Source organism: Dioscorea cayenensis, chromosome 11 (genome assembly GCF_009730915.1).
Source record: "Dioscorea cayenensis subsp. rotundata cultivar TDr96_F1 chromosome 11, TDr96_F1_v2_PseudoChromosome.rev07_lg8_w22 25.fasta, whole genome shotgun sequence".
NCBI classification, from domain to species: Eukaryota; Viridiplantae; Streptophyta; class Magnoliopsida; order Dioscoreales; family Dioscoreaceae; genus Dioscorea; species Dioscorea cayenensis.
Genome location: NC_052481.1, coordinates 18,614,242 through 18,640,732, shown reverse-complemented (window position 1 = coordinate 18,640,732; position 26,491 = coordinate 18,614,242). Strand labels below are relative to the sequence as shown.

Sequence of the window (26,491 nt, the reverse complement as noted above, 5' to 3'; positions counted from 1 at the left end):
TTATTATTCTTGGAATGATATTTGAGTTCAAAATAATTGGTATGCCCTCCTATTAATTAACAATATGGCACTCAGAAATAAGATACCTCAAAACGCTGCCCTCAATTCAATATTTTTGATTATTACTACCAACCTGATGACATATCAATATCCAATAACTTATCATACTTCATGATGTTTGCAAGTTATTTAAACAATGAATCTTAAATCTCCAATTTGACTGTCATTTTTCAATTAATAAACATTTATTCAAATCTTAAGGATTGTAAAGATAAAGATTAACTCTAATTACTCCAAACAGAGAAAAAATAGGCAAAATAATCTTAACCATTTCATAGTCATGAGACATTCCTGTTGAGAGGAAGCTTTTATTTTATAATGATTAAAGTTTCTAACAATGAATGTTTGGTACCAAAAGGATCAAATTCATTACAACAGATGCCTTCAAGAAGTGACTTGACTTGCACTCATTGCATCATCTACATTATTAAATCATCATCTACATTCTTGCCTTCAGAACTTTATTTCCATGAGCAACTTATAAACAGAATAACTTCAATGACAAACTGCCCAGAACCACTTCTTTCCAGCTGAAATTATTCCTTAAGGACGTTTGCAAAATAATAATCAGAAGCATACAAGCGATAAACCGAGCTCTTTACTCTTCTTGCGTTTAATCTTTATCTTTATCTTTATCTTTCACTTTATTCCTTTTATTTCCTTATATTAATCTGCTCTCTTTGATCACTTGGCTCATTGCATTTTCATGAATTCAGTAATTCAATCTCATGGCCGACATTGTAAAGATATACTATTCGAAGCCTGTGGTGCCGGATGTGTCCCGGGTTCTTGCATGCCTCGCCGAGAAGCAAGTCAAGTTCGAATCCATTCTTATGAATAAGGATGGAAATGCCCCTCTAGAATATCCAAATCTTCAAGTAAAATTCGAACATCTTCTTATTCCAATTATATATATGCTTCTTTTACTTGTTTTTATTTTTATTTTGTTTCGGTTTTTGTTACATTGAGCAGACCTCTGCACTACATTATGGCCCTGGTTTTGAAGATGGCGACACCAAACTTTTCGGTAATGAAATTGGTTCTATTCAAAATGAGTTTATAATTTTTTCTGCTACCATGATGCATGTTGGACATGAAAGTAAGGTGTGAAATTGGATGGAAAGAATAAATACCAACAAGTATAGTATATCAATAAATAGACTAGTTGTGGACCATTCTTTTTCAAATTTATGTATTCAAAGTATATCTTATTTGAGCTCATAATAATCTTTATATATTTTGATTGTCTCCGACATGATTAACAGAATAATAACTGCTTTGTTCTACTTATTGTTATCAGAGTCCAGAGCAATTTGTCGATATATTTCAGAAAAATATGCCGAACAAGGGAACAAGTTTCTGCTGGGAAAGGATGTACTCGAGCGCGTATCAATTGAGCAGTGGTTGAAGACAGAAGAGAGTAGATTTGATCCACCAAGCAAGATTCTTATTTTTCACTTGGCATTTAGAGTAGATAAACCATTGATGGAACAAAATGAGAGGAAGCTTGCAAAGGTGCTTGATGTATATGAGCAAAGGCTAAGTGAGAGTAGATATTTAGCAGGAAATGAGTTCTCATTGGCAGATCTCTCACACCTCCCAAATTCACACTTCCTCGCCAAGTCGAAAAAATGGGGATACTTATTTAAATCCAGAAAGAATGTTCGGAAATGGTGGGAAAGGATTTCGGAAAGGCCTTCATGGATTGGAGTTGTTGATGATCTGATGGACGTAGAGGAACTTGTAGATGGTAAAAGGAAACCAACCACCACTTTTATAATTAGTAGTTTTCAGAAAGAAAACCCCCAAACAAAATCTCAGACAATTATTTTACAACCGGAGGTTGCACAAGAGGCAAAAATAGTAGAGATTATTGAACCTAGCACCACCACGCCACCACCAACAAAATCACCAAAAATACAACTAGGTATGCAGACACAAAAACAAGCTCCCCAACCCAAACCAATCCATCAGCCGTCGGCACAAGAACCTCCAAAGCAGCAGCCACTTATTGACTCGGCAGATTTGAAACGAGGCAAAAAGGTGTCGCCCTCAAAATCAACAAAACCTATTGATACCGGATCAGGTAAGCCATGCACCATCAAATTCATATTCCATCAAATTGACCTTCGACTCCTGATTCTAATCCATGAATTCAAATATCGGGAAATACAGTCGTCGTTGAACCACCAATGACCCCATCAGCTCCAGTGCAACCACCGCAATTTGAGGAAGGCTTCCGTCCGAAGACAGTGACACCACTTGTCGAAACAGGGACTTCGGATCAACAACTCTCTTCAGCCATTTCGCAACCGGCACCGACAGACGCACAGCCAACCACGGTCACTCGACCAGGTAACTGCATTCGCGAACTCAGTCATTTTGCCTCAAACCGTTCTACGAATCTTTATTATAATCCGTGAATTCGAACATCGTGAAACGCAGTCGTCGTTGAACCCTCGACGACCACCCCAACTACCGCATCCAAATCGAGGCGGAACACGACGTTTCTAAGCCATCAACAACACCCTGCGCGGTTGAGCGAAAGTGAAGGAACCAAGCGGGTGCACCCTCACCCTAATCCCGAGGAAGGCTTCGTCAAAGATAGTGACACCACTAGACGAAACGGGGTCTTCGGATCAACAACTCTCTTGACCATTTCACTTGGCAAGCGCGGCAGGGGCACTTACGACCAACCACGGTCGCTCGACCGAGTAGCGCATTCGCGAACTCAGTCATTTTGCCTCAAACCGTTCTACGAATGCTTATTATAATCCGTGAATTCAAACATCGTGAAACGCAGTCGTTGTTGAACCCTCGGAGACCACCCAAACTACCGCATCTAAATCGAAGCAGGCGGAACACGACGTTTCTAAGCCATCAACAACACCCGCCGCAGTTGAACAGAAATTGAAGGAACCAACTGGTGCACCCTCACCGCAATCTGAGGAAGGCTTCCGTCCAAAGATAGTGACACCACTAGACGAAACGGGGACTTCGGATCAACAACTCTCTTCAGCCATTTCGCAATCTGCACCGACAGACGCACAGCCAACCACGGCCACTCGACCAGGTAACTGCATTCGCGAACTCAGTTATTTTGCCTCAAACGATTCTATGAATCTTTATTATAATCCGTGAATTCGAACATCGTGAAACGCAGTCGCCGGTGAACCCTTGATGACCACCCCAACTACCGCATCCAAAACGAAGCAGGCAGAACACGACGTTTCTAAGCCATCATCAACAGCCGCCGCAGTTGAACAGAAATTTAAGGAACCAACTGGTGCACCCTCACCGCAATTTGAGGAAGGTTTCCATCCAAAGAAAGTGACGCCACTAGACGAAACGGGGACTTCGGATCAACAATTCTCTTCAGCCATTTCGCAACCTGCACCGACAGACGCACAACCAACCACGGCCACTCGACCAGGTAATTGCATTCGCGAACTCAGTCATTTTTCCTCAAACCGTTCTACGAATCTTTATTATAATTCGTGAATTCGAACATCGTGAAACGCAGTCGCCGTTGAACCCTCGGTGACCACCCCAACTACCGCATCCAAACCGAAGAAGGCGGAACGCGACATTTCTAAGCCATCAACAACATCCGCCGAAGTTGAACAGGCATTGAAGGAACCAACTGGTGCACCCTCACCGCAGTCTGAGGAAGGCTTCCGTCCCAAGACAGTGACACCATTCGGCGAAACGGAGACTTCGGATCAACAACTCTCTTCAGCCATTTCGCAACCTGCACCGACGGACGCATATCTAACCACGGTTTCTCGACCAGGTAACTGCATTCGCGAAGTCAGTCATTTTGCCTCAAACCGTTCTACGAATCTTTATTATAATCCGTGAATTCGAACATCGTGAAAATGCAGATGCCGTTGAACCCCCGGTGATCACCCCAACTATCGCATCCCCACCGAAGCAGGCGGAACGCAACCTTTCTAAGCCATCAACACCACTTGCCGCCGTTGAACCGCCATTGAAGGAACCAACTGGTGCACCCTCACCGCAACGTGAGGAAGGCCTCCATCCCAAGACAGAGACGCCACTTGCCGAAACGGGCCCTTCGAAACAACAACTCTCTCCAGCAATTTTCGGAACCTGCTCTGACGGTTGCACCGCCAACCCCTGCCACCCAACCAGGTAACTCCGTTCGCCATCCCAGTCATTTTGCCTCAAACCACGCTACTAATGTTCATTATAATACGTGAATTCAAACATCGTGAAATGCAGCCGCCGTTGAACCCCTGGTGACCATCCCAACTACCGCATCCCCACCAAAGCACATGGAACACAACCTTTCTAAGCCATCAACACCACCCGCCGAAGCGAGACCTTCGGAGCAACAACTCTCTCCCGCCATTTCGGAACCTTCCGCAACACCAGGTAATTGCGTTTAATAACCCAGCCATATCCCAATCAAACCTAATCATATTTCATTAAACCTTGCTAGTAATGCTGATTCTAACTAGGGAACTCAAATGTCACCATATGCAACTGCCACTAAACTACCATTGACCCCCTTAACTCCTGAACCAACTAAAATGATTAAACCACAACTTGAAGTTGATCTCTCTGCAGACACGCCGGTTAAAAAACCTATGCAACTGGAAGCAACAGGTGCGCCCAACAATGAAAACCTTTCATCAGGAGAGGTTGACCATCGCGGCTCCGTAAATTCAAAAGATGATACAACGCCATCTTCCCCATCTTAGACACGGACTGATCCGAAACCAGGTAAATCATGTACAGATTGAAGTTGATTCTTTCACATCAAACTATGGCTCAGCTTTTAACTAGTGGATTAATACCTTGACTTTTAGGCTCCACTGGCGAGTAGATAAAAAAGGTTCCACTCCACCACCCACCGGATGCTGCTCATTGTTTCATGACTCCGAAGCGGGCAACCACAACCTGCAATACTACAACTCAAAATTACAATCAATAAGTCCTACTGCATATATATATATAAAAAAATACAGTTCTTATATCAATCTGATGACCACAAAACCCAAGCATCCACAAACAGAAAAGCCAAGTAACCCTTATAATGGTTTTGCCTATAGAATTCTGTTCTGCTACCAGATAAACTGCACGTCCAATTGCAGTTTCAACTAGTAATAAATATATTTATATAACCCATGAATAAATGTATAACTAGCAACCACCCATCCATTAGACATCGTGTCCTCCAAGTTTCCCAATGCCCTCCCCCAAGCATCTTTTACAATTTTGGCCAAATTATTGGTTGATTCTTTTGTTTCCTTGTTTTATGGAGTTAAAGTGTTTTTCTTTGATTGTGGTGTTTATTTTCAAATAAGAGTTCTGTTAGTTGGATTTCAAACTATATATTAAGGTGATTCAGTGTTCTGAAAATCTATGCTTGTTTTGTAAACCAATGTGTCCTACCTTCTTTTGGTTAAATTGAGGAGCTTGATTAAAGGAATAAATTACGTTCATCATTTGATGTGATTAAATACTAATCTTCCTTCTCATGCCAATGATTAGAAATTTCAAGTAATGCTTATTTTAAGTGCAGGAAACTCATGCAGAGGAGCTAAATTTACAGGTACAAAGCATATTTTCATTGGTCACAATACACAAATAATATACAACAATCAACAAACAAGAAGCCTTGTGACAACTAGAAAATTTTACCACAATCATGTTCGCAAGTAAACGAGTTTGCGCAAACGAAATACAATAATGTTTGTAATCGAATGAACTCGAGCAAACTAAAACCCAAGCCAGACACAAGTTCAATTACCCACATCTGAAAAGAGAATTCAGATTATAAAGGAAAGATCAAGTAGCAAATCTCAACCTATATTGTAGTACATTTGATCTTCAAATCAGCACATTAACCAGTCTCTCACAACCTTACCTTTAGCAACAAACCTTCCAACATTCCTCCTATCCATCCTCAATGGACTTCCCAATTGAAACATCATCTCTGAAACCAGCATCTTCACAGGTGATTCCCCAACCTTGCTACTATGCTTTCCAGAACCACAAACAAGTGAAATCTCCAATGGCACAACCCCATCTCCACTCAACCTTTCCTTCACAACCTCCATCCATTTCAACACTATCACATACACTGAAGCCAAGTGAAATCCATGCAAGTCCAACTTCCCTTCCAAACAATCCCATTCCAGCATCTCATCCACCAATTCGGCTTCAAGCAGTTCTCGAACCAACAACACTTCCAACTCACTCCTAACCTTGACCATCTCAACAAATTTACCGATCGAAAAGCGGAAGACATCTCAAATTATGCACCATTGAAACCATCACTGGGCACGAATTCAACACCGTGTTGAATGTTCGAACAGAGTACCCAATTTTCATTCTTTTCATGCTTTGAATCCAAGAAATCATCTCAGAGAGCTGCCCATGATCACCATAACAAGAAAGCACAATGTTTGCACACACTACATCCACTGGATATCCAGCTTCTTCCATGATTCCAATCACTCTTTGCATATCTGAGAACAATGCCAACTCTCCATAGCTCTGCACCAATGCTCGGAACTCGAAAGCCGAAGGCTTGAAACCAGAAGCTTGCATCTCTTCATCCAGCAATCTCTCTGCGTCTTTCGGCATTCCCATAAAGCACAGAGCTTTCAACACTGATTCAAAAGTGTTTTCTTCCTGGAAACTGGATTTCCTTCACTAATGTATACATTTCAAGAACCCGATCCTTCAACCCTCGCTCGGAGAATGCGTCGATGAGATCAGAGTAGAAGGCGGCAAGATCTCGAGGAGATTGGAGCATAGAAATGGATTGGGATATCAGTTCGTCAGCATCCACAATGCGGCCTTGGATCTCGAGGAGAGCTACGACGGCGGCGGTGATTTTAGGGTTCCATTTGAACCAATTAGCTTCCCGGATTCTCTGATAGACCTGATAAGAAGAAGGGTTTGGTGATTGAGGAATTAGAGAAATCAAATTGGGAGATTTCTAGGGTTGATCTCTGTGGAAGTGCTTACGGGGAAGGCGAGAGGGGAGGAGAGGGAGAGGAGGTGGGAGAGGGCGTGGACGGCGGCGGCCTTGGGGGAGGAGGCGATGAGCTTGAGGATGCTGGAAGACGGGTCAGTGGAGGACATTGCCGCCGCGTTGAGGGAGGATACAAGGCGCTGGGCCTGCTTTCCACCGCCGCGGCGGGTGGTGGCGCAGTGGGGATTCGAAGGACGGCATTGGACGGAGTGCGCGGTGGATAGCATTGCTCTCTCACAAGTGAGTGAATATTGAATAAACATGATAACATTTTTTAATTTTAATTTTTTTTAGATTTTTACATGATTAATTATTTTTAAATACGAGGGAGGGTATATAACTGGAAAAAAATAAAAATCACAAGAATGCCACTGAATTTGAATTTCAATCAGCGCGGAGGAGACGAATCTGCCCTTCCTTCCAGACCGTTCATTTTGCTTCGAGATTCGTTCTGATCACTACCATCCAAACCGTTCATTTTCCCGGCTCTCACTTCTCTCTTCGCCCTCTTCTCCTTCACTCGCGTAAACCCTAATTTCGAATGCTTGATCTTTCCTCTCTCGACGAATTCCAAACATCGGATGTAGTTTTGGTTCTCGAATACCTAAATTTTCAGTCGCCTCATCTGGGGTTTTGCAACGGGACCGATCTGGTAGCATGGCGTTAGTGGATGGGTCTCCGAGACGATGAGCGAAAACGAGGATTTCTTCGCGGCGCCCAGTGATGGAGGTGGGGAGAAATTCCACATCCTCCAGCCTGGTCGTGGCCTTGAATCCAACTGGGAGGTTGATCTTGCGCGGAATTTAGAGGATTATCTTCATAAGATCTGCTCCGGCGAGATATCTGGTGAACAGGACAATGCCCACCACTCCATCAACTTTGCTGAGGGTTTGCTTTGCTATATCCTTGCCTTGGTTCTGAAAATTCCTTTGTTTGTTTTTCCTTGTGCCTTTTTGATGTGTTGGTTTGGTATGCAATTGTGGATGCAGCTGCGCTGCTATTGCAAGGCTCGATTCAGGTGTATAGCCGGAAGGTGGAGTACTTGTATTCTTTGGTTTTGCACGCGTTGGAGTTTTTATCACAGAAGAGGTAAAGTTTCTTGCTTTTTGGTCCTAGTTCTAGTTTTGCCTTTGATTTTTTCCATTTCACTGGTCAGAATATGAGTCCGAAGGTCTTTTTTGCATTGTAACTCTGGAGGGTTACAGATGTCTAGCATTTCATTTGAATTCATTTGACCCCAAGCATAAAGAAGAAGCTAAAGTTTGTTGAATAGAACTATAGATTTCAATCAATTGATGATAATTTGTGGTTATTCAACTTCAAACTGTTATTTTTGTTATTGTAGTTTACTGGTCACTTGGTAAGATAGCTCACTTAAAAAGTGTTTGGCTGAGTTCTGATGTGCAAGCTTCTGAGAGATGCATGCACCAGTGAAAACAGTATTTCGTTTTGATTATGTGTGGCTTCTTCTGAGTAGAGGTTTGAGTGCCTGGCACGCATTTTATTCCATTAAAAGCATGTTATTAAAATTGGAACTTGTCTAGTACTTGGAAGTTGAAATTCCGTCTTGTGCATCTGTGACTTCCTCGAGTTGTTGGTCCCTATTTAGGTATGTAGATTATATTCCAAGGATCGCCCTGTTACACAACTGAACTTCTTTATCTCTTTAATAAAAAGCTTAAATGACCGGGAAATGAGATGGGAAGAGTGTTGGGATACAGTTATAATATGCTTCTCCAAAAAGTATAGGTTACTTTTCTGGAGTTAGATTTTTCTTATGCTTATTCACAAAACCTGTTTTTAGAGGCAATCCTGATTGTTCCTGACGATAAAGGTGACTCCCTAGTGTTCTTCGTTTTTTTGTTTTATGTGCATGTCATTTCTAGCAATTGTCGTTTACTGGTTTTGTTTTCCTTGTTTGTTGTGTTTAGTGTGTAAAAATAGTTTTTATGCTCAAATAGGCAAGATCCACAAGAAAATGATTTCAATCAACCTGGTGGGCAATCTGATGTGGATATTAGTGAACAGGACGAAACGTTTTGGGGTTTAGATGATGTGCCAGGTAAGATTCTATGAAAAAACTTAGTTTTTTCTTAAGATTCAAATGCAGCTTAAATGATTTGGAGAAGTGAATCTTGTTGTCTTTGCAGTGGAAGCAAAAAGCTTCTTGGATGACAGGCTGAACAAAGATGAGTTGAACCAATTTGTGAGGCCTCCTGCAAATCTCCTTGTTTTGGAAGGGGACTGTCTAGATGCTAGTGGTGATGCAGGAGAATTGGAAACTTATTTGGTAATCTGAACCTAAGAATCTGGATTTTGTTTGCAGATGATTTAATAATTTATTTTCCACATTTTTAAACAATCATGTTCTCTCTTTGCAGCTAGCTACGTGCAGCTTTTATGGTGATTTCCTTCTTCTAGATCCTTGTGATGCTGGAGCAGTTAATAGCTTTCTTAATGCAGATCCATTTGAGAAAGAAAACACAGCACCCTATAGAGGCAGTTCAGTGAGGTCTAAAAGTCCGCATTCCTTTTATCCTTCTTCAACTGGCAAATCTAAGGGAGCTGCACATCTATCAAGTCCTTCTAATGACCAAGACGCCAAGCTGAATCAGGTGCCAGTTAATAGTTGCAACTTCGAAATCAACAATGACAATCAATGGTCTGCACCTCATGGGGATGCTAGTTTTCATCAAGATGATACTTGGAATGATAGGGAACCATTCCCAGATGTTAGGGATGACTCTGATGATGACAGTGAGGATCCTTGGAAGCCTTTGAATCCTCATGAACCTGGCAATCTAAAAATTAAGCCATTCAGAAAAGGTTTTTATGATATAATTATTTCTCCATACTTATATCATGGTACAAAGTCATATTCTTATGCCAATATGTTCACATTTTCTTTGCCCATACTCTGCTTAATAGGTAAACAGAATGGCTGGCAGCCAATCCGTGATAATAAGCTGAATTTTATAAAATCTCAGTTCCCTCTTGCAAAGTTGGAAGGCACCATTAGCCCTGAGTTTGCTGAAGTCATGGAGGCACAGCTGCATGAAAAGGAACAGCTACATGCATCTCATCCTCCTCTATTTGAAAAGGTTCCTTTGAAGAATTTTGCTTTATTACTTGTTTCTTCTCACTGATGCATTCTTAAATTTTTATGCTTCAGACTCTTTTGTTATTTAGTTAGTTTAACTTTTCCAGCTGAGGAGGTCGCTTGTTTTTGGAGAACAAGAATATGTTTCTGGTGATAACGATGATGGAAATGATGATGATGATGATGATGATGGGGATGGCACTGACCTCCCTGATTTTGGGCAAGCTGAATTTGGCTTTGCACACAAAATTGACTCCATGGATGTTGATGTTCCTTTTAACCATGAAAAAGTTGGTAGCCTGTTGTTCAGTTTGCAGTATCAGGTTTGTCAGTTAAATAGATGGAGAATGACTCAAACAGCTTTTTATATTTTATTTGCAGCATTTTGACAGTACTGTTGATCATGAAGGAGCAGAAGCATTTCCACATGACAATGTGGATTCTAATGCTAGCCTTGAAGATCTATGCAAATCACATCTGGTAAAGTGCAGGTGTATTTCACATTGCAATATTTACAGATTTTGTTTAACTGCACTACACTTTGAGGATTGAAATTTATGTTAAAAACATGAGCTCTTATGAAGGAAAGCATTGGGCTTGCTTAGGAGAGCTGAAGCCTAGGTCAGGGCTGTTTCTGATTTTAGGGTTGGCTCTTTGGCTTTAATAAACTCAAGTATCAATTGTTGGTACATAGATTTTCAACCAAAGGAAGGAGGATCTCATCAGTTAAAGACATTATAATCCTAAAATGAGTTTCTTGCAGTTTCTCAAGTTTTATCACCTTTTGATTATTTTTTAAGTTACCCTTAAAATTCCCTTTTGATATTGAGATCTAGCATATGTGAGTGCTGGTGTGATCTTTAATTGCTAACTTATGATGGAAATGATAGATAAGCCCAATTATTTTCTAACTTTGGCACATGTTCTCAGATATGTCAAACAAGACCAAGATCTTGCTATAGCTATCAGGATATATGGTCTGAAACTTTTAGCTTCCATATAGAATCAATATAATATGATATTTCCACTGATTTTAAGGAGCTTCATCATGGAGCAAGGCCAATTATGCAAATTCTCAGAGCAAAAGGTGACTAACCTTGTATATACCTTTACATGAAGTTCTAATGCTGTTTCTATAATATTTTTCTTAGTATCCAAAATTAGATTTTGTTGAAATTTGTCATTAGAAATGTGAAGGGTGTTCCTCATCTCTATATATTATATTTTATTTTATTATTATTTATTTATTTTTCTTTGGGGTCTTAAATGTCTTATTTGCCAGGATGCTCTCCTTGCTAGTATAGCTGAAACAGAGAAGCAAACAGAGATGGCAAGCCGTGTATCTTCATGGAAGCAAAGAATTGAGTCTACCTTAGAAGAACAAGTGAGTTTCTGGCTGTTACTATTGTATAGCTAATTAGCTATTGATACGTCTTCAATGGGTATGGTCGAAATATGTCTTAAATTTGATGATACTTTTACACTTCGTATATAGGAAAACCATCCAGCTTTTGATATCCACTACTATGGTGAGAGAATTTTGGGCAAGCTGTCATTAGAACCCGACAGCAGAGGAAGCACATCCTTCACCAATATTGTGATGGGGCAATCTAAACATGAAGTTGCTCGGGCATTTTCTGCACTTCTGCAGCTGGTGATTACCTTTTCTTCTATTTTTAATTGTCGAATTTTCGTGCTTTGTCTTGGAGATGGTTTTACTCCAAACCTGCTTCAACAAAGTAATACTATTTTTTTCTGTTCATTTTGTTAATGAAGAGAGTTGTCACCAATTATCAGGTGAACAATGGAGATGTTGACTTACAAAGATCACAACCCTGTGACAAAGTTATCTGTTATACCTCCACAACTCCCTTCCATGTTAGACTTTTAAAAAATTCTAAACGAGAAGAACCAGTAATCCGACCAGGAAAGAAGCGGGTAAAATCCCCATTGAAGAAGAGGGGTGGTAAATCGACTCTTTCACCGAAGGAAACTTCCGTGCCTGTGAAATCTTCACAGCATAATGGTAGGTCCTCAGTGAAGCTCGCGAAGAATAGTGCCGGCAAATGCACACCAGATGGAAAGAGGCAGCGAAGGTCTCGGTTGATAGATACTGTAGACATCTTGTCTGCTGGATAATCTTAAACTTGGTTGTCCTGATTATGTGGCATGCGGAATATTGTCATGCAACAACCAGTACTAACAGGTATGTAGGATGAGGAATTCTAAGTTATGCAATATGCCTTGAAGCTTCTTGTAAATTTAATATTTTCTAGTCCCTGTAACTGTTATCAGTTAGTTCAATAGTATGTACTTACCGCTATCATGTAAGGAAAGATAATGTTGCTTCAGGATTGAAACACAAGGACTATTGCACAAATTCATGGCTTTAAGGTTGATGATCATCATCCAAAAGTAGGAAAAAGATTTTTGTGACTTATGTCATGATAATATCATTTGAGATTATTGAAGTGAAAGATATGATTTAACTAAATTATTATTTTTTATGTAAATTATTATTATTATTATTATTATTTTTTATCATAGATCACTTTTGTTGCTGTTCTTAAAATAATCCATGCATGATGCAGTATAAGGCTTGTTTGTTTTGAAAATGTTTTTAATTTTTATTTTTCCCTTTTTCATAAAGCATTTTTTTATTTTTGGTTTGTTTTTTGTTAGAAAATGCGTTTGTTTTAAATATTGCAGAAAACAAAGGTTTAGGCATAAAAATAAATAAATTTTCTTGTTACAAAACTGCTATCAAATGTATTTACAGTTAAGTTTTTAAATTGATTTTGTAAGTTACAAATCATTTTCATTACTATAGTCAGGGCTGTTTGGTAATGTTTTGGATTTTGGTTTTTTTCTTTTTTAAAAATCAGATATTGTTTTTTTGTTTATTGTTTTTCAAAAACTAATGAAAAAAATTCTCTGTATTTAAAAAACTATATATTTTTATAGATATATAATATTATAAAAATATAATTCACACATTAGACAATTTGTAATATAAATATTATGTTATACATTAAAATGCATTATTTCAAAATTAAATAAAAATTATCATCTTATAGAAGATTTCTAGATCTATGGACCCAATGAGGTAGACGCTATGTGTAGATGGATTTGCAGGTAAAAGTATAATTTGAGGATGGTGAAATTGGGAGATGAGATTGGAGAGATAATTTTAATTGATGATCTTTATAAGAGTAATTATATTATTGAAAAATAATATTCATTATACAAATTGGTTATTTGGTTATGAAATTATAAATATTTGATATTTAAGAAGTGGCGAATTAAAATTTTTAAGAAAATAAATAAATTTATGGTAAAAAATCTATAAATTTTTTTTTAACAATAATTTTATTTTTAAAAAAATATAAAATAATATTTGATTAATGAATAAAATTATTGCATATGCTTATATGTAAAATTCCTCATAAAGTTATCATGGGTACTATTTATGATGGCTTATCAATCACTTATGAATTTATTAACTCGGTCAGGTGTCACATGAAGCAATGAAAGTCCACTCTCGAAAAGATTTTTTTAAAAATCAAGTCAAGCTTATAAATTCTCTCTATCATAGGAGAGGGATACATCTTTCCACAAGAGATTCATTTAACATTACTATAAACAATACTTTTCTCGTAAAATTTAGACCCTGCATCTTTATCTATCACTGTCTTGTAATAATACTACTAGACTACCAGCGGTTTATCTTAAAGTAATAAATATTATTATATATTTCAATCTTATTAAATCCCTACAAAGCTTTAATAATATATATATATATATATATATTATATATGTATTTTTAAGAATGTCTTCCCAACTTTCCTGCTTTCAACATCGAGTTAAAATGGAAAGTAAAATATTACGTCTCCTGTGGTACAGTAGTATAAATATATGTTTTTAAAAATAAAATTAAAAATAAATTCTCAAACAATTTGTAGTTTTTTTAATGAAAAGATAAATCAAAAAGCAATTGCCTTTTAATTTACTAGGACTAAATCCTCATATTTTTATTGAGAAGACAGGTTCAAACCTCAAATGAGTTAAATTAACTCCTTATCTATAAACATTCTCAATGTGGCTTGTCCGTATTTGTTAAAAGAAAAAGAAAAAATAACAACTTACGCCAACAAACATACCGCAACTTTCTGACAAGCCCATTTCCACTGATAAGATACATAGACGCAAAATACTTGCAAATAACTTAATATTTTACAAAGCAGACTGCTATGAAAAATAGTATTTAATGAGATTTCATTCTGCGTTGCATCAACTGTATTATAGTTCTCTTTCAACCAGAAAGAGTTGCATGCTATTGAGCTTAATTAAATAACACGCAGTGATAGTAAATTAACCAGATATCAACTGACCATCTTGCATGAAAATCAGCCCAAGAGAGTACAATTACTGCTCTGTAGGAAGACCTGTTTCCACCCATGCTGAATAACCGCCTGCAATGTCTACTACAGCAGTAAAACCCTGTAATAATTGAATAATATGAGCAATCAAGTTTCTCAAATTGTCAGCAAAAATAGATATCCTTGTAAATTTTATAGTTTTTAATTATTTTTTGAGGTTTTTCAACGGATTTCAATATTTTTGTGAAGTACTAGATATTATTTTTATTGAAAGGTGAATCATATCACCCACAACTTACTGCTGAAGAAAGATCAGCAGCGGCCATGAGTGATCTTCTCCCGCTTTGACAACCCTGCATGCCAATTAATGGGCATAAAAATATATGTAAGATGCAATAAAATTTATTCAACTGAAGAAAAGAAACACAAACTTACAACAATTATTTCATCATCACTTTTTGAACATGGAAGATACATCCTTCAAAAACTCAGGGTTCTTTGCCAACCCTATAGGAAAAGAAAAAAAGAAACACAAGCGAAATGTGATTAACAAATTAATTTAGTGTATCAATAACAATGTTATAAGTGATACAGGTCTCTCTTACCCTTTTTGCATATGGGATAAACCCAGATAAAGAAATTTATTGAGGTTTACTTCCCAAAATGGTTAACTAGGAAAAATGTCAGTTTTATACATGAATAATCTTTTATGTAAGAAGGGTAAGATTGTTACTTATGCCACAGGAAATGGAGTTCATTTGTTCAGCTCAGCCACTCACCCACCACAACAGTATACCTAACTGGTGTGTAGGAGTTGGTTATGGCTGCAATTTCTCCACCACTGCATTCTGCTATGTGAAAGTAGATTAGATGGATGAGAGGTGAAGTTAAGTGGCTTTTCTTTTGGGGGATTTTCCTATGTTGAGAAAACCAATTAATTCTGCTTCATTATTGAAGAAGAAGGTGAAGTTTCTAATTGCTATCCCATTCAAGAAGATGACAGGTAACGGATTAAGGTCACTTTCTTGTTGTATTTCTGTTTTTGACACTGACGTCTTCTTTGATGTTCTACCCATGGATGTAGGAGGATAGTTTTTAATTTCCTAAAATTCTGGTGACTTGTACTTCTATATGGTGTGTGCATACTGCAATCTACTTCAATACTTGTATAGTTGCAGATAGTATAATATTTCTTGTGGTTTCATATGTTTGTTGATTAGTTATGCTGTATGGTATTGTATATATTCCTCAGGTTGCAATTGTTGGGACGCAGTGGCTTAGGATCATAGTCCCACATCGCCTGTGGGAGATACTTCCTTCTAGTTGATATACTACCACCAACCCTTCCCTGTAATTGCAGTTATGGAGAAGTTAGGGTGGTGGGTCCCTGTCTTAACATGGTATCAGAGCTATGGCTAGGATCTTGGGTCCCACATCCGCTGTGGGCTCAGGGGGGTGTTGGGACGCAGTGGCTTAGGACCATAGTTCCACATCGCCTGTGGGAGACGCTTCTCTCTAGTTGATATATTACCACCAACCCTTCCCTGTAACTGCAGTTATGGAGAAGTTAGGGTGGTGGGTCCTTGTCTTAACAGCAACTTGCAACACAGGATATATAGTAATTAAAGCAGGTTAAATGTATTCCTTCAGTCTCTCTTTTCATTAATTCTCATTTGATCTAACTTGACACAAATATGTAAAGAACTGGACTGACCATAAGGTGCCTTTTAAGGGTCACAAGAGCTATTCTGCATTCAAGATCTAATGTTGGATCAGCTGCAGAGCCTTGCTGACAGACAACAACTATGCATTTGCAACTTTCAGTGCTTAATTCTATTTAAGGACCAACTTGCACAGTGTTAACTGTGCTACAGCTGCAGGGATGCTCTGCCTAAATTAACTTCATGCTAATGCACATCTAGAATATTTATTTATCACTTGCACAAAGCAAATCACACAGTAACATGCTGCTTATTGTTTTATAAGCAGAAGACAAGAAAATTTGTGTGCACCTTGTTTTCATGCATAAAGAACGTGGAACATGCAACCCAATAGTGATAAGTTTGAAAGAAAACAATAGCAACATCTCCTAGAAATGCACTTTATGTCAAAGAGATAACTTGAGTTAGATTAGGTCAACAAACCAATTGAGTGAATGTATAAGTGAAAGTGGGCAAGAATAATTTTGATTTAAGTTTAACAATTTGAGTTGTATAAACGGAAGTCAATAACCCACACTGAAATGAGGAATATTATAAATAATGAAACAGAGAGAATGCATAAACAACAATGAAAGTGGGAATATCCATGCAACAATACCTGATCCAGCCTTAAACATGTAAGGGATATTCATTGCTCCTACAACATGTCCAGCATTGAACTCATCCATAGTCCTAAAATACAAAAACACAATCCACCATAACTTCTCAAAATGCATTAATTGACCAAACAAACAACCATTTGAAGGTCTGCCTGAAATTAAATATGAAGAGATTCACATGAATGCAGATTATTAATGATAAACATATATATGAACTAAACCCCAATTTATAATGAAATGATCAAACACTCTACCTGAAATCAAAGTTGAAGAAATCCACACACATGCCACATTATCAATGTTTTTGAGTAAGGAGCCCAAAGGCTAATTTATTGAAAGAAAATCTTACTGAAGACACAAATACAACTCGAAAAAACAACAGTCAAGACTAGAACAGAGAAGAGAAAAGCTACTAACAAAGAGAAAAAGAACCAGCTAAAACTTGAAACCAGAAAGCTCAAAACTTTTCATAACCCATCTGGGACACATTATCAATGTTAAACATTTCAAATTAAAAACCGATTAACAATCCACAGAAACACACAATACCAAAATCCAAATGTACAAATTGGAACCCAAACAACGAAATGAAACACCGATTTGAGACTCTACCTGACATCCAAGCATCGATGGCCGGCCTGAAGTAGTTCATGAGCTACAAGAACAGACACCGATCTCGGAACACTGATGGCTTCCGTTCCACCATCAGTGGCAATAAATTGAACTCTATCCACTCAAAAGAACACAAATGAAAATCAAAACCCTAATCAGAAAATTAGAAAAAAAAAAAAAAAAAAAAAAAAAAATTCAATCCTCACAAAGATAAACTCGCAGGACGAACAGCAGCGGCAGCAACGCTCTTCACTCTCCATGGCTGGTCCAATGCGGAGATTAACTTCGATTGTATTGATACTGCTCTGCAAAAAGCGAAAGAAAGAGAAAATTGGATCAAAAGAGATGGTAGGGCAAGGAAGAGAGAGAGAGAGAGAGAGAGTAATGGTGCTGACCTATGGAAGGGGTGGGCAAGAGGCGGGATTAGGGAGAAGCGAGAAAGCAAAGAAGCAACAGCCATGGATTGGATTGGATTGGAGCTTCTTGTCTATGGTTCCAAGGGAGATGGAGATGGAGATGGAGATGAGGAGTTTGGGAGGTGATGGTGTTGATGGGTGATGCAGTGATGCGTTGGTTTTGGCTCGCTTTCTTCAAATGTTTCCTGCTTTTATGGACGAGCACAGAGATGGCAAACTGTACCCCCACCAATGTTTTTAATGAAAAAAATTGAAAATTAAAAAAAAATTTATGATTTCCCAATTTAAAAAAAGATAAAGATTTGTTTTTTTTTGTTTAATAAATAACAACTTAAATATGGTGTTTTTAAAAAATAATAATATATTTTTTAAAAAATAATATATCTTTTAATATAAATCCTGTTAAAAAAATTATTTTATTTTTTTGGGGGTTTTTTATAAAAATAATAATAAATATTTAATAATAATAACTTAAGCAAATGGTTTAAAAAATAAAAATATTTTTGATTTGTAATTTTTTTAAAAATAAAGGTTGTTTTTGGAAAAAGACCTCATATTTTATATTTTGAAAACACATGAGTGTTGATATGGGGGTTGATGTGATGATTTCATGGCTAGTTTGATAAATATATTTTGAGTAAGGTTATTTTGATAATTAAAACGAAAAGATGGTTATAGTAAAAAAAAAACCCTGTTATTTACCTTACTGTTGCAGTGGGACTTTAACACCTGACATTTTATGAAATTTTCTTTTTTTCATTTTGATCAGGTGTGTTTGATTGGCAACATGGAAAATGGCTGGAAAAGAAAATTTTTCATGGAATATTTTTCCATGAAAAAATTTTACATGGAAAATGAAAAAATACTAGTTTGATTGGCATTATTTTCTAGCTAAAAAATCAAAAATTTTCTATGAAAAATTCAGATTTTGTTGTTTGATTCAATGTTATCAAAACCGGCCCGGACATCGACCTGGTCTAGGCTTCGGGTCTCGGGTCAACTGGTTCAACCACGGGTCATTCGAGTCAATCTCAGGGTTAATAAAATTATTTTTTTAAATATTATTTTTTTAAAATTATAAATTAGTTTTTAATTCTATAATAATATATAACATTTATTTATTATTTGTTATCAAATAAATAATTTGAAGGGACAAAAAAATAAATTGTAAAAATACATGACAAGCATAAAAAGTTAAAACCGATACATAATAAAAATTTCAAAAATTCAAGCTCTACATGACATATGGACTCAACCTAATATCAAACTCATTCAAATATTCCATACATAACACAACACAACACAATATCATATGAATCCATAGTGAAATTTCAAATTTAATCAAACCAACTCAATCCAATACATAACAAAAGTTACAAAAATTAAAAGATGAAAATATCATTTTATAAACAAGCATTAACCCGCCCGGGTTATTGAAACCCGGCCGGGTTACCGGGTTTGCCCGGGTCACACCGGGTTGATTACATGTCCGGTCTAATTAGAGACCCGGACCGGTTTAGTCACCGGGTCGACCGGTCGAACCGCCGGGCCGGTCCGGGTTTGATAACACTGGTTTGATTGCTTTTATTTTCCACGGAAAATGAAACATTTTCCATGAAAAAAAACCTCGTTGTTTGATTGCATTAATTTTACCTTGAAAAAGTCACATTTTCTATGAAATGTTTTTTGAAAAATTATTAAAATTATAAACAGCGTTAGGTGGAATTGAATCTTACCATCAAAATGGCGCGAGATCTGTTATCTGAATAAATTTATTTTAAATATTATCAAGTTATATAATTTATCTTTTTTTTTAAAAAAAAAATTAAGGCTGTGTTTGATTGGCAACATGGAAAATGGTTGGAAAAGAAAAATTTTTCCGTGAAAAAATTTTACATGGAAAATGAAAAAAATAGTCTTTTGATTAATTGGCATTATTTTCTAGATAGAAAATTAAAAAAAAATTATGAAAAATTCGGATTTTGTTGCTTGATTACTCTTATTTTCCACAGAAAATGTAATATTTTCCATGGAAAAAACCTCATTTGTTGTTTGATTGCATCAATTTTCCCTGGAAAAAGTCACATTTTCCATGGAATTTTTTTTAAAACATATTAAAATTATAAATAACGCAGGCTGTGTTTGATTGGCAACATGGAAAATGGGTGGAAAAGAAAATTTTTCCATAGAATATTTTTCCATGGAAAAATTTTCTGTGGAAAAAGAAAAAAATAGTTGTTTGAATGGCATTATTTTCTAGCTAGAAAATCAAAAAATTTCAATGAAAAATTCTTATTTTGTTGTTTGATTGCTCTTATTTTCCACGAAAAATGTAACATTTTCCGTGGAAAAAACATTATTTGTTGTTTGATTGCATCAATTTTCCCTGGAAAAAGTCACATTTTCCATGGAAAATTTTCTCCATGGAAATTGTATTTTTTTTTGCTACCTTAAACAACGTAATATATACCATTCAAACACCATAATATATACCTAAAAACAAAGATTTAGTAAACCATTCAAACAACGTAATATATACCATTTAAACACCGTAATATATATCTAAAAACAAAGATTTAGTAAACCATTCAAATAACGTAATATATCCCTAAAAACATTGATTTAGTAAACCACAAACTTCAAAATCATCTTTACAAATATGTCTATTGCTTCAAATACAACTAAAAAATTCATAGTAATGTAAACATATTTCTTCCGTTTAATCAAAACACAATCCATGACATAGATCACTTGCCGAGCTTGTGATTAACCCAAGTATGCAAAAACGGTTCATCATTAATCCTAAAGAAGAAACTAGCTTCTTTTTCATCATGCACAAATATTTGCATGAGAGCCACCACATCATTATCTGCAAGACCCTATCCTTGGACTTTGTCTAGGATGGCTTGCACATCGGTATAACTTTCACTTGCTTGCTTCTCGAACGCATTAGCCATTTTTTGTGAGGATTGAGCAATAGTTGTGAGGGCCGCGGCGGCATCATCTATAGGTCTTTAGCGTTTACGTTTAGCTCTCTTTTGTGCTACTTCATTAGATGTATTAGGTATGTTCGACTGAGTTGGGTGTGCTTCCTCCATCTCATCTTCATCCCGTACACCAACTCCCACCGGATTGTTGATTTCATCTTCATTCATTTGTACAAAGTCATTCCCCGTGATAGCTCGATCTCCAGTTGCGTTGTCATTGCCAAAAATTGTAGCTAAGTCATAATAGCGAGAACATAATTTCCCCTTCAAATTTTTTGCATTTGGATTATCCTAAAAAAGCCATGAAAAACAAAAGTTAATTAAAATTGATAAAAGTGTATCCATAATATAAAATAGTAACAATTTATATGACAAAAACAAATTAATGAACATAAAATGAAAGTGAAAATGATATCAACCCCATTATCAAACTCTAACGTGGGAGAATAAATGCAAGGAAATGAAATTTTACTTGAAGGTGCTTCTCCCAAACAAGAGGATCCGCTGTGATTCGTCCGTTCGCATCCAACCCAAACCCACTTGTCTTAAACAACTCAGTGATCTCCTTGAACTCAGTTTTGAGAGTCTTCATCCTAGCCCTCACATGAACAACTCCAACAACCACTTGGCAACGTTCAAGTACTTTGTTAACAACCTTTGTACACTCGTCAACCTTAAATCCATTTTCTGTTCTTCTTGGCCCTGCAAGCACCACCTCTAAAAGGGTATCTATGAGAGCTTGATCCATATTGTCTGACCAACGTACTTGTTTTTTTTTTTGTTTCAACTTGGGAAGAGGCTGTAGTGATTTCCTCAACATCAGGTGCAGAGGAGCTCGAGGATGTAGCAGTTCTAGGAACAGTAAATGAGGCTTGATTACCAAATCGTCGACTTCCCATTTTCTGACGCACTTTAAAAATCAGTGGCATAGCATAGCACATGTATCATTCAAATGTGCAATTAAAAGTAACATAAGTATGTAATATAAAATTATGACAAAAAATAACATAAATATTTGAAATATGCAATTAAAAGTGCATAAATGCATAATATATAGTTATGCCATAAAGTAACATAAAATAAGGTGTCAAAATTTAAAACATAACATAGCAAATTCATTAATCATAATAGATCGCGTTGTAATTGCTAGCGCCAAAATTAGCCCACATAATATTGGACAGTGAATCTCTATGGTTGGTCCATGCTGCTTCAGATGTCATTCTGAGATTTGCATTAACATGTGTGTCTTCAGGAACATCGACATGCGGGGGTCTATTTCATTGTCGCTAACCTCATCATCACTACAAAAATCATATGAAGCATTAATACGTAAGAAGTTATGCAAGGCACAACATGCAAGGACGATCTTTGATTGTGTATCTATGTCATGAAAGGGTTGATGCCTAAGATAGGTAAACCTCTTCTTCAACAAGCCAATAGTCCTCTCAACAACATTACGAAGAGATGAGTGTCGAAAGTTGAATAACTCTTTGTGATTCTCAGGAAGTAGACCTTGAATGTCTCTACGATGATACCGCGTACCCCGATAGGGTGTAAGAAAACCAGGGACTAAGGGGAACCCCGCATCAGCAAGGTAGTATTTACCTATTATTATAAGGATGACTTAACACAAATGGTGACATAAACTTATTGTTAGGATAGATTAAGGGATGTATAGCATACCTAGAGGAATGGTCAACCTATCTCCTTGCCGTGAGACTGCACTCCTTAACAACCGGCCATCATGTGTTGATCCTTCCCAACCGGCAAGCACATAAGTAAACCTCATATCAAATGTACATGCCACCAAAATATTTTGAGAAATGACTTGTTTTCTATTCCGAAACCTAGGTTGTTCCTCCACAGGGACGTTAGCAGCAATGTGAATACCGTCTATAGCACCCACAGCGTCCTATTAAAGGTCATATTTATTTTTTTAGTGATAAATATATAACCCTAACAGAATTATCTTATAGGTATAAGCATCTAACCTGAAAGTAATGGAACCAATCTTGGATATTCTCCTTATCATTTGGGGAGTTTTGAGCTTCGGCATTTTTGACAACATCTCTATAGAGGTTAAGACATGCATTTAACACTCTATGGAAATAGTAGCTAACAGTTTGGCCAGACCTAAAAAATGTAAAACTTCCAACTCTGTTGCGATGGTCATGGCCAACTGTGTGCACAAACATAGCTACTTGCTCTTCAACACTCACAAATCGCCTTCGAGCTAACCCATAAGCACGTAAGCAATTGCACAAACTATGGAATGCAACTATTTTCATCCTGAGTAGCTCGCGACAAATCCTATCACTAATGTTGAACATTCGATTCAATACTAACTCTCTCTCAACACTCCAATTCCTATGAGGAGCTCTATGGATAATTCTATTATGATAGTGTTGCCTCACATGATTATAGATCGACGAGGCTTGAATGACCATCATCCAAAACGTTATCAAAAGTTGTCTTTCAATTGGTGTTCTTGCCATTCATTAACCTATGGAAATTGTTAAATAAAGATAAATAAATATTGTCTCAATTAAATAATTTGGTACCCTAAATCTATGGCATGATCACAAATTATATGGTTATCAACAGGGAACTGCATTAGCTTTGCAGTTTGAGCATTGGCTTTAATGTTTAAAACATTAGTCTTAACTTGAAACTACTCACTAGAATGAATAATTCAATTTTTTTGTTATGAATGATGGTCTAAAAAACATGTTACTATTTATCTTGACTGGTCAAAAAATCTCAGTTTGATGAAGAAAAGTCAATAGTTGGCAATCCGCAAGTGCATTTTTTTTTCTTAGACACATTAAAATAGAAGTTAAAATTTAAACAATCATAAATTTTACTGACTTGGCATAGTATGGATGGATAGATATAAACATAGTATGCACACTAAATGAATGCATCATCATTGCATGATGAGTTGGTTATGGAAAACTCAATCAACTTTTGAATAAGAATTAGCACTTTAGATTATTAAGACCACTAAATAACACTATTATATATAATTAATACGTCTTAATAATAGACAATAAGGAGCAATTGGTGCAGTGTGCACTTGCAGTTAGCAAGAATAAAGTGTGGATTCATGGTACAAGCTAAAATGATGGAATGAAATAGGAACAAAGTCATTGATAGGGATTTTTTGCTTATATGTCTCTTGAAAACTTGAAATTGCAAGAAAATCATGTTTCTTTTTTACTTTTTATTTTTTGCTGTTTTTTGGTGGGTACATGCAAAGTGTTCTCAAAATGAGATAATTTACTATGTCAATATCTAGTGTTTTTTATATAATAAAATTTGAAAGGTATAATGTCATGTGAGCTGGCCATTGCAAGAAAGAGATACAATTGATGTTCTTGGAGTTTTGCTACAATTTCAAATATTTTAAAACATAATTCTAATTGTTTTAGCGTATTGTTTGTACATAAATAACTCAAGGTCGGCTTAAATTTAAATTGATACATCAATAAGTAACTCAGTTCTCTTTCTAAAAAAAATAATAAAATAATAAATAAATAAATAAGTAAATAAATAAAAATAAATGAAGCTTAAAATAGAAAAAGATAATCCATCTTACTAATATAAATTTTAAAACAACAAAATCAAATAAATGTTGATTAAGCAAAACAAAATGTTTGCTTTAATTTTGTTTTTCCTTCTTTTCTCTATCTTTTATCCTCAAGCAAATAATTTGTCTTAAATCGTCTAAGGTCATGTTCTAATTTTGGTTTATTCCACCACCATCTCCAAAGAGAATGAATACCAAGGATAGTCTTCAGAAATATATATGTATATATTAAGGATTTATAAATAAAGTTAATATTAAAAATGTTAATATTAATAAATATCAATTATTAAATAGTATGTTAGTAACATATATTTTTAATCTTCAAATAGTTAGTTTACTTATAACAACATCATCAATATGTGATCACTGGCTCTAGCCCCCAGAATAAAAAATAATAATAATAATCTAGAGTAGGTTTTGCTATTAGGATATAGACTAGAAAATAACTTTTCTTTTATCCACCCCATATGGTAATTTTTTAAAAAATATTTTAAAAAAATTATTTTAAATATTTTAATCGCACATATTGTGTTTATATTGTGTTTGATTGTTTTTTTTTTAGAAAATTTTCTAGCTAAATAGACTGTTTGTTTATAAAAAATTTTCCATGAAAATTTTTTTTCACAAACGTGACCCGAAAATATTTTTTAAAAAAACAGTAACTTTTAAAAAAACCGTCTTTTTAATAATTAGTAGATTTCTAGATTTATTATTATTTTTAAATATTATTTGCTTTTTTTATATATTTTAATTCTCGGATTTATTCATTTATTAATTTTTATAATAAATCCAATCTCTTTTTTAATTCTTGAACTATTAATATTTTTTAAAAATTTAAAGTCCGATATCCCTATTTCTTTTTTCGGATTTATTTTTTTAATTTAAAATTTAATTTAATTTTTTTTAATCCTAACTATCTTGGATAAACGTCGATGATCCAAAATCTATTCCATGGAAAATGTAAAAATAGGAAAAATCAAACAACAAAATAAGAATTTCCATAGAAAATTTTTGATTTTCTAGTTTGAAAATAATATCAATCAAACGACTATTTTTTCATTTTCCACGGAAATTTTTTTCATAGAAAGGTATTCCATGGAAAAATTTTATTTTCCACTCATTTCCTATGTTGTCAGTCAAACATAGCCTTAATTTTTATTTTTTTTTATAAATAATCATTCATATTATAAATTTATTGTCATTTAACTTTCATATCATCATCATCATTATCATCATCATTATTATTATTATTATTATTATTATTTAAAGAAAACTATCATATGGAATGATACAAATAAATTTCTTATTAAGAATATTGTAGTCCATATATATATATATATGTATATATATATATTTAAATTTAATATATTTTTATTTATAATTATTCAAAATTCATAATAAAAAATAGGTAAGGAATTTTTATATTTATTTATTTATTTATAAAAATTGGTTGTTAGATGTTGATAAGAATGGGCATCCTTTCATTAAGGCAAGAGGCCAATAAATAGATACAATGTGTATAAATACAAAAGTAGATAGTATGTATAAACAGTAATATACAAAGTATAGTTTATGTATATACTAGTCCTCTAACACCCTCCCTCAAACTCACGGTGGGTCATAAACTGAGAGTTTGTCAATCAAAAACTCGAAAATCGAGAAACAATATGTGCTTTTAGTGAAAAGATCGAAGAAGTCGATAGCATGGAGGCAACATACGGAAGAAGAATAGTACCAACAAGGTAATGATGACGAACAAAATGTAGAGCAACCTCAAGATGTTTCGTGCGTTCATGAAATGCAGGATTAGCAGCAATTTTGATGGCACTCTGGTTGTCACAGTAGATAGCAGTTGGAGTAGTTAAAGAGACACCAAAATCCACCAAAATATGACTCAACCAAATAATCTCCTTAGCAGTGGAGGACATAGCACCATACTCGGTCTCGGCAGTGGAAAGAGCAACTGTGGATTGTTTCTTGCTTTTCCAAGAGATAAGGGAATCTCCAAGGAAAATG

The 26,491-nt window shown here is 35.7% G+C and overlaps 4 protein-coding genes across 4 annotated transcripts; 2 read left to right on the top strand and 2 right to left on the bottom strand.

Annotated features, from left to right (window-relative positions):
- Nucleotides 1–788: 788 nt before the first annotated feature.
- LOC120271687 (proteoglycan 4-like) lies at nucleotides 789–5,467 on the top strand. Its single transcript, XM_039278366.1, has 11 exons — nucleotides 789–938; nucleotides 1,033–1,087; nucleotides 1,361–2,146; nucleotides 2,236–2,415; nucleotides 2,864–3,133; nucleotides 3,224–3,493; nucleotides 3,584–3,853; nucleotides 3,945–4,215; nucleotides 4,306–4,458; nucleotides 4,654–4,809; nucleotides 4,896–5,467. Exons 1-9 carry the CDS (start codon nucleotides 789–791, stop codon nucleotides 4,313–4,315), a joined length of 2,262 nt encoding a protein of 753 aa, XP_039134300.1. The 3' UTR covers nucleotides 4,316–4,458; nucleotides 4,654–4,809; nucleotides 4,896–5,467.
- A 243-nt stretch (nucleotides 5,468–5,710) lies between these two features.
- LOC120271492 (pentatricopeptide repeat-containing protein At2g17033) lies at nucleotides 5,711–7,309 on the bottom strand. Its single transcript, XM_039278172.1, is given in 4 exon segments — nucleotides 5,711–6,326; nucleotides 6,328–6,739; nucleotides 6,741–6,979; nucleotides 7,066–7,309. Coding segments are annotated over 4 exon segments (1,287 nt in total). The 5' UTR covers nucleotides 7,300–7,309; the 3' UTR covers nucleotides 5,711–5,924.
- A 228-nt stretch (nucleotides 7,310–7,537) lies between these two features.
- Nucleotides 7,538–12,537, top strand: LOC120272480 (condensin-2 complex subunit H2). The gene is made up of 11 exons (XM_039279311.1): nucleotides 7,538–7,960; nucleotides 8,062–8,161; nucleotides 9,034–9,134; nucleotides 9,223–9,362; nucleotides 9,454–9,898; nucleotides 10,001–10,173; nucleotides 10,280–10,462; nucleotides 10,554–10,652; nucleotides 11,455–11,556; nucleotides 11,668–11,826; nucleotides 11,970–12,537. Exons 1-11 carry the CDS (start codon nucleotides 7,759–7,761, stop codon nucleotides 12,309–12,311), a joined length of 2,046 nt encoding a protein of 681 aa, XP_039135245.1. The 5' UTR covers nucleotides 7,538–7,758; the 3' UTR covers nucleotides 12,312–12,537.
- Nucleotides 12,538–14,430: 1,893 nt separating this feature from the next.
- LOC120272574 (thiosulfate sulfurtransferase 16, chloroplastic-like) lies at nucleotides 14,431–18,088 on the bottom strand. The gene is given in 8 exon segments (XM_039279434.1): nucleotides 14,431–14,672; nucleotides 14,851–14,904; nucleotides 14,987–15,004; nucleotides 15,006–15,058; nucleotides 16,871–16,944; nucleotides 17,484–17,597; nucleotides 17,690–17,788; nucleotides 17,879–18,088. Coding segments are annotated over 8 exon segments (552 nt in total). The 5' UTR covers nucleotides 17,944–18,088; the 3' UTR covers nucleotides 14,431–14,597.
- Nucleotides 18,089–26,491: the final 8,403 nt, after the last annotated feature.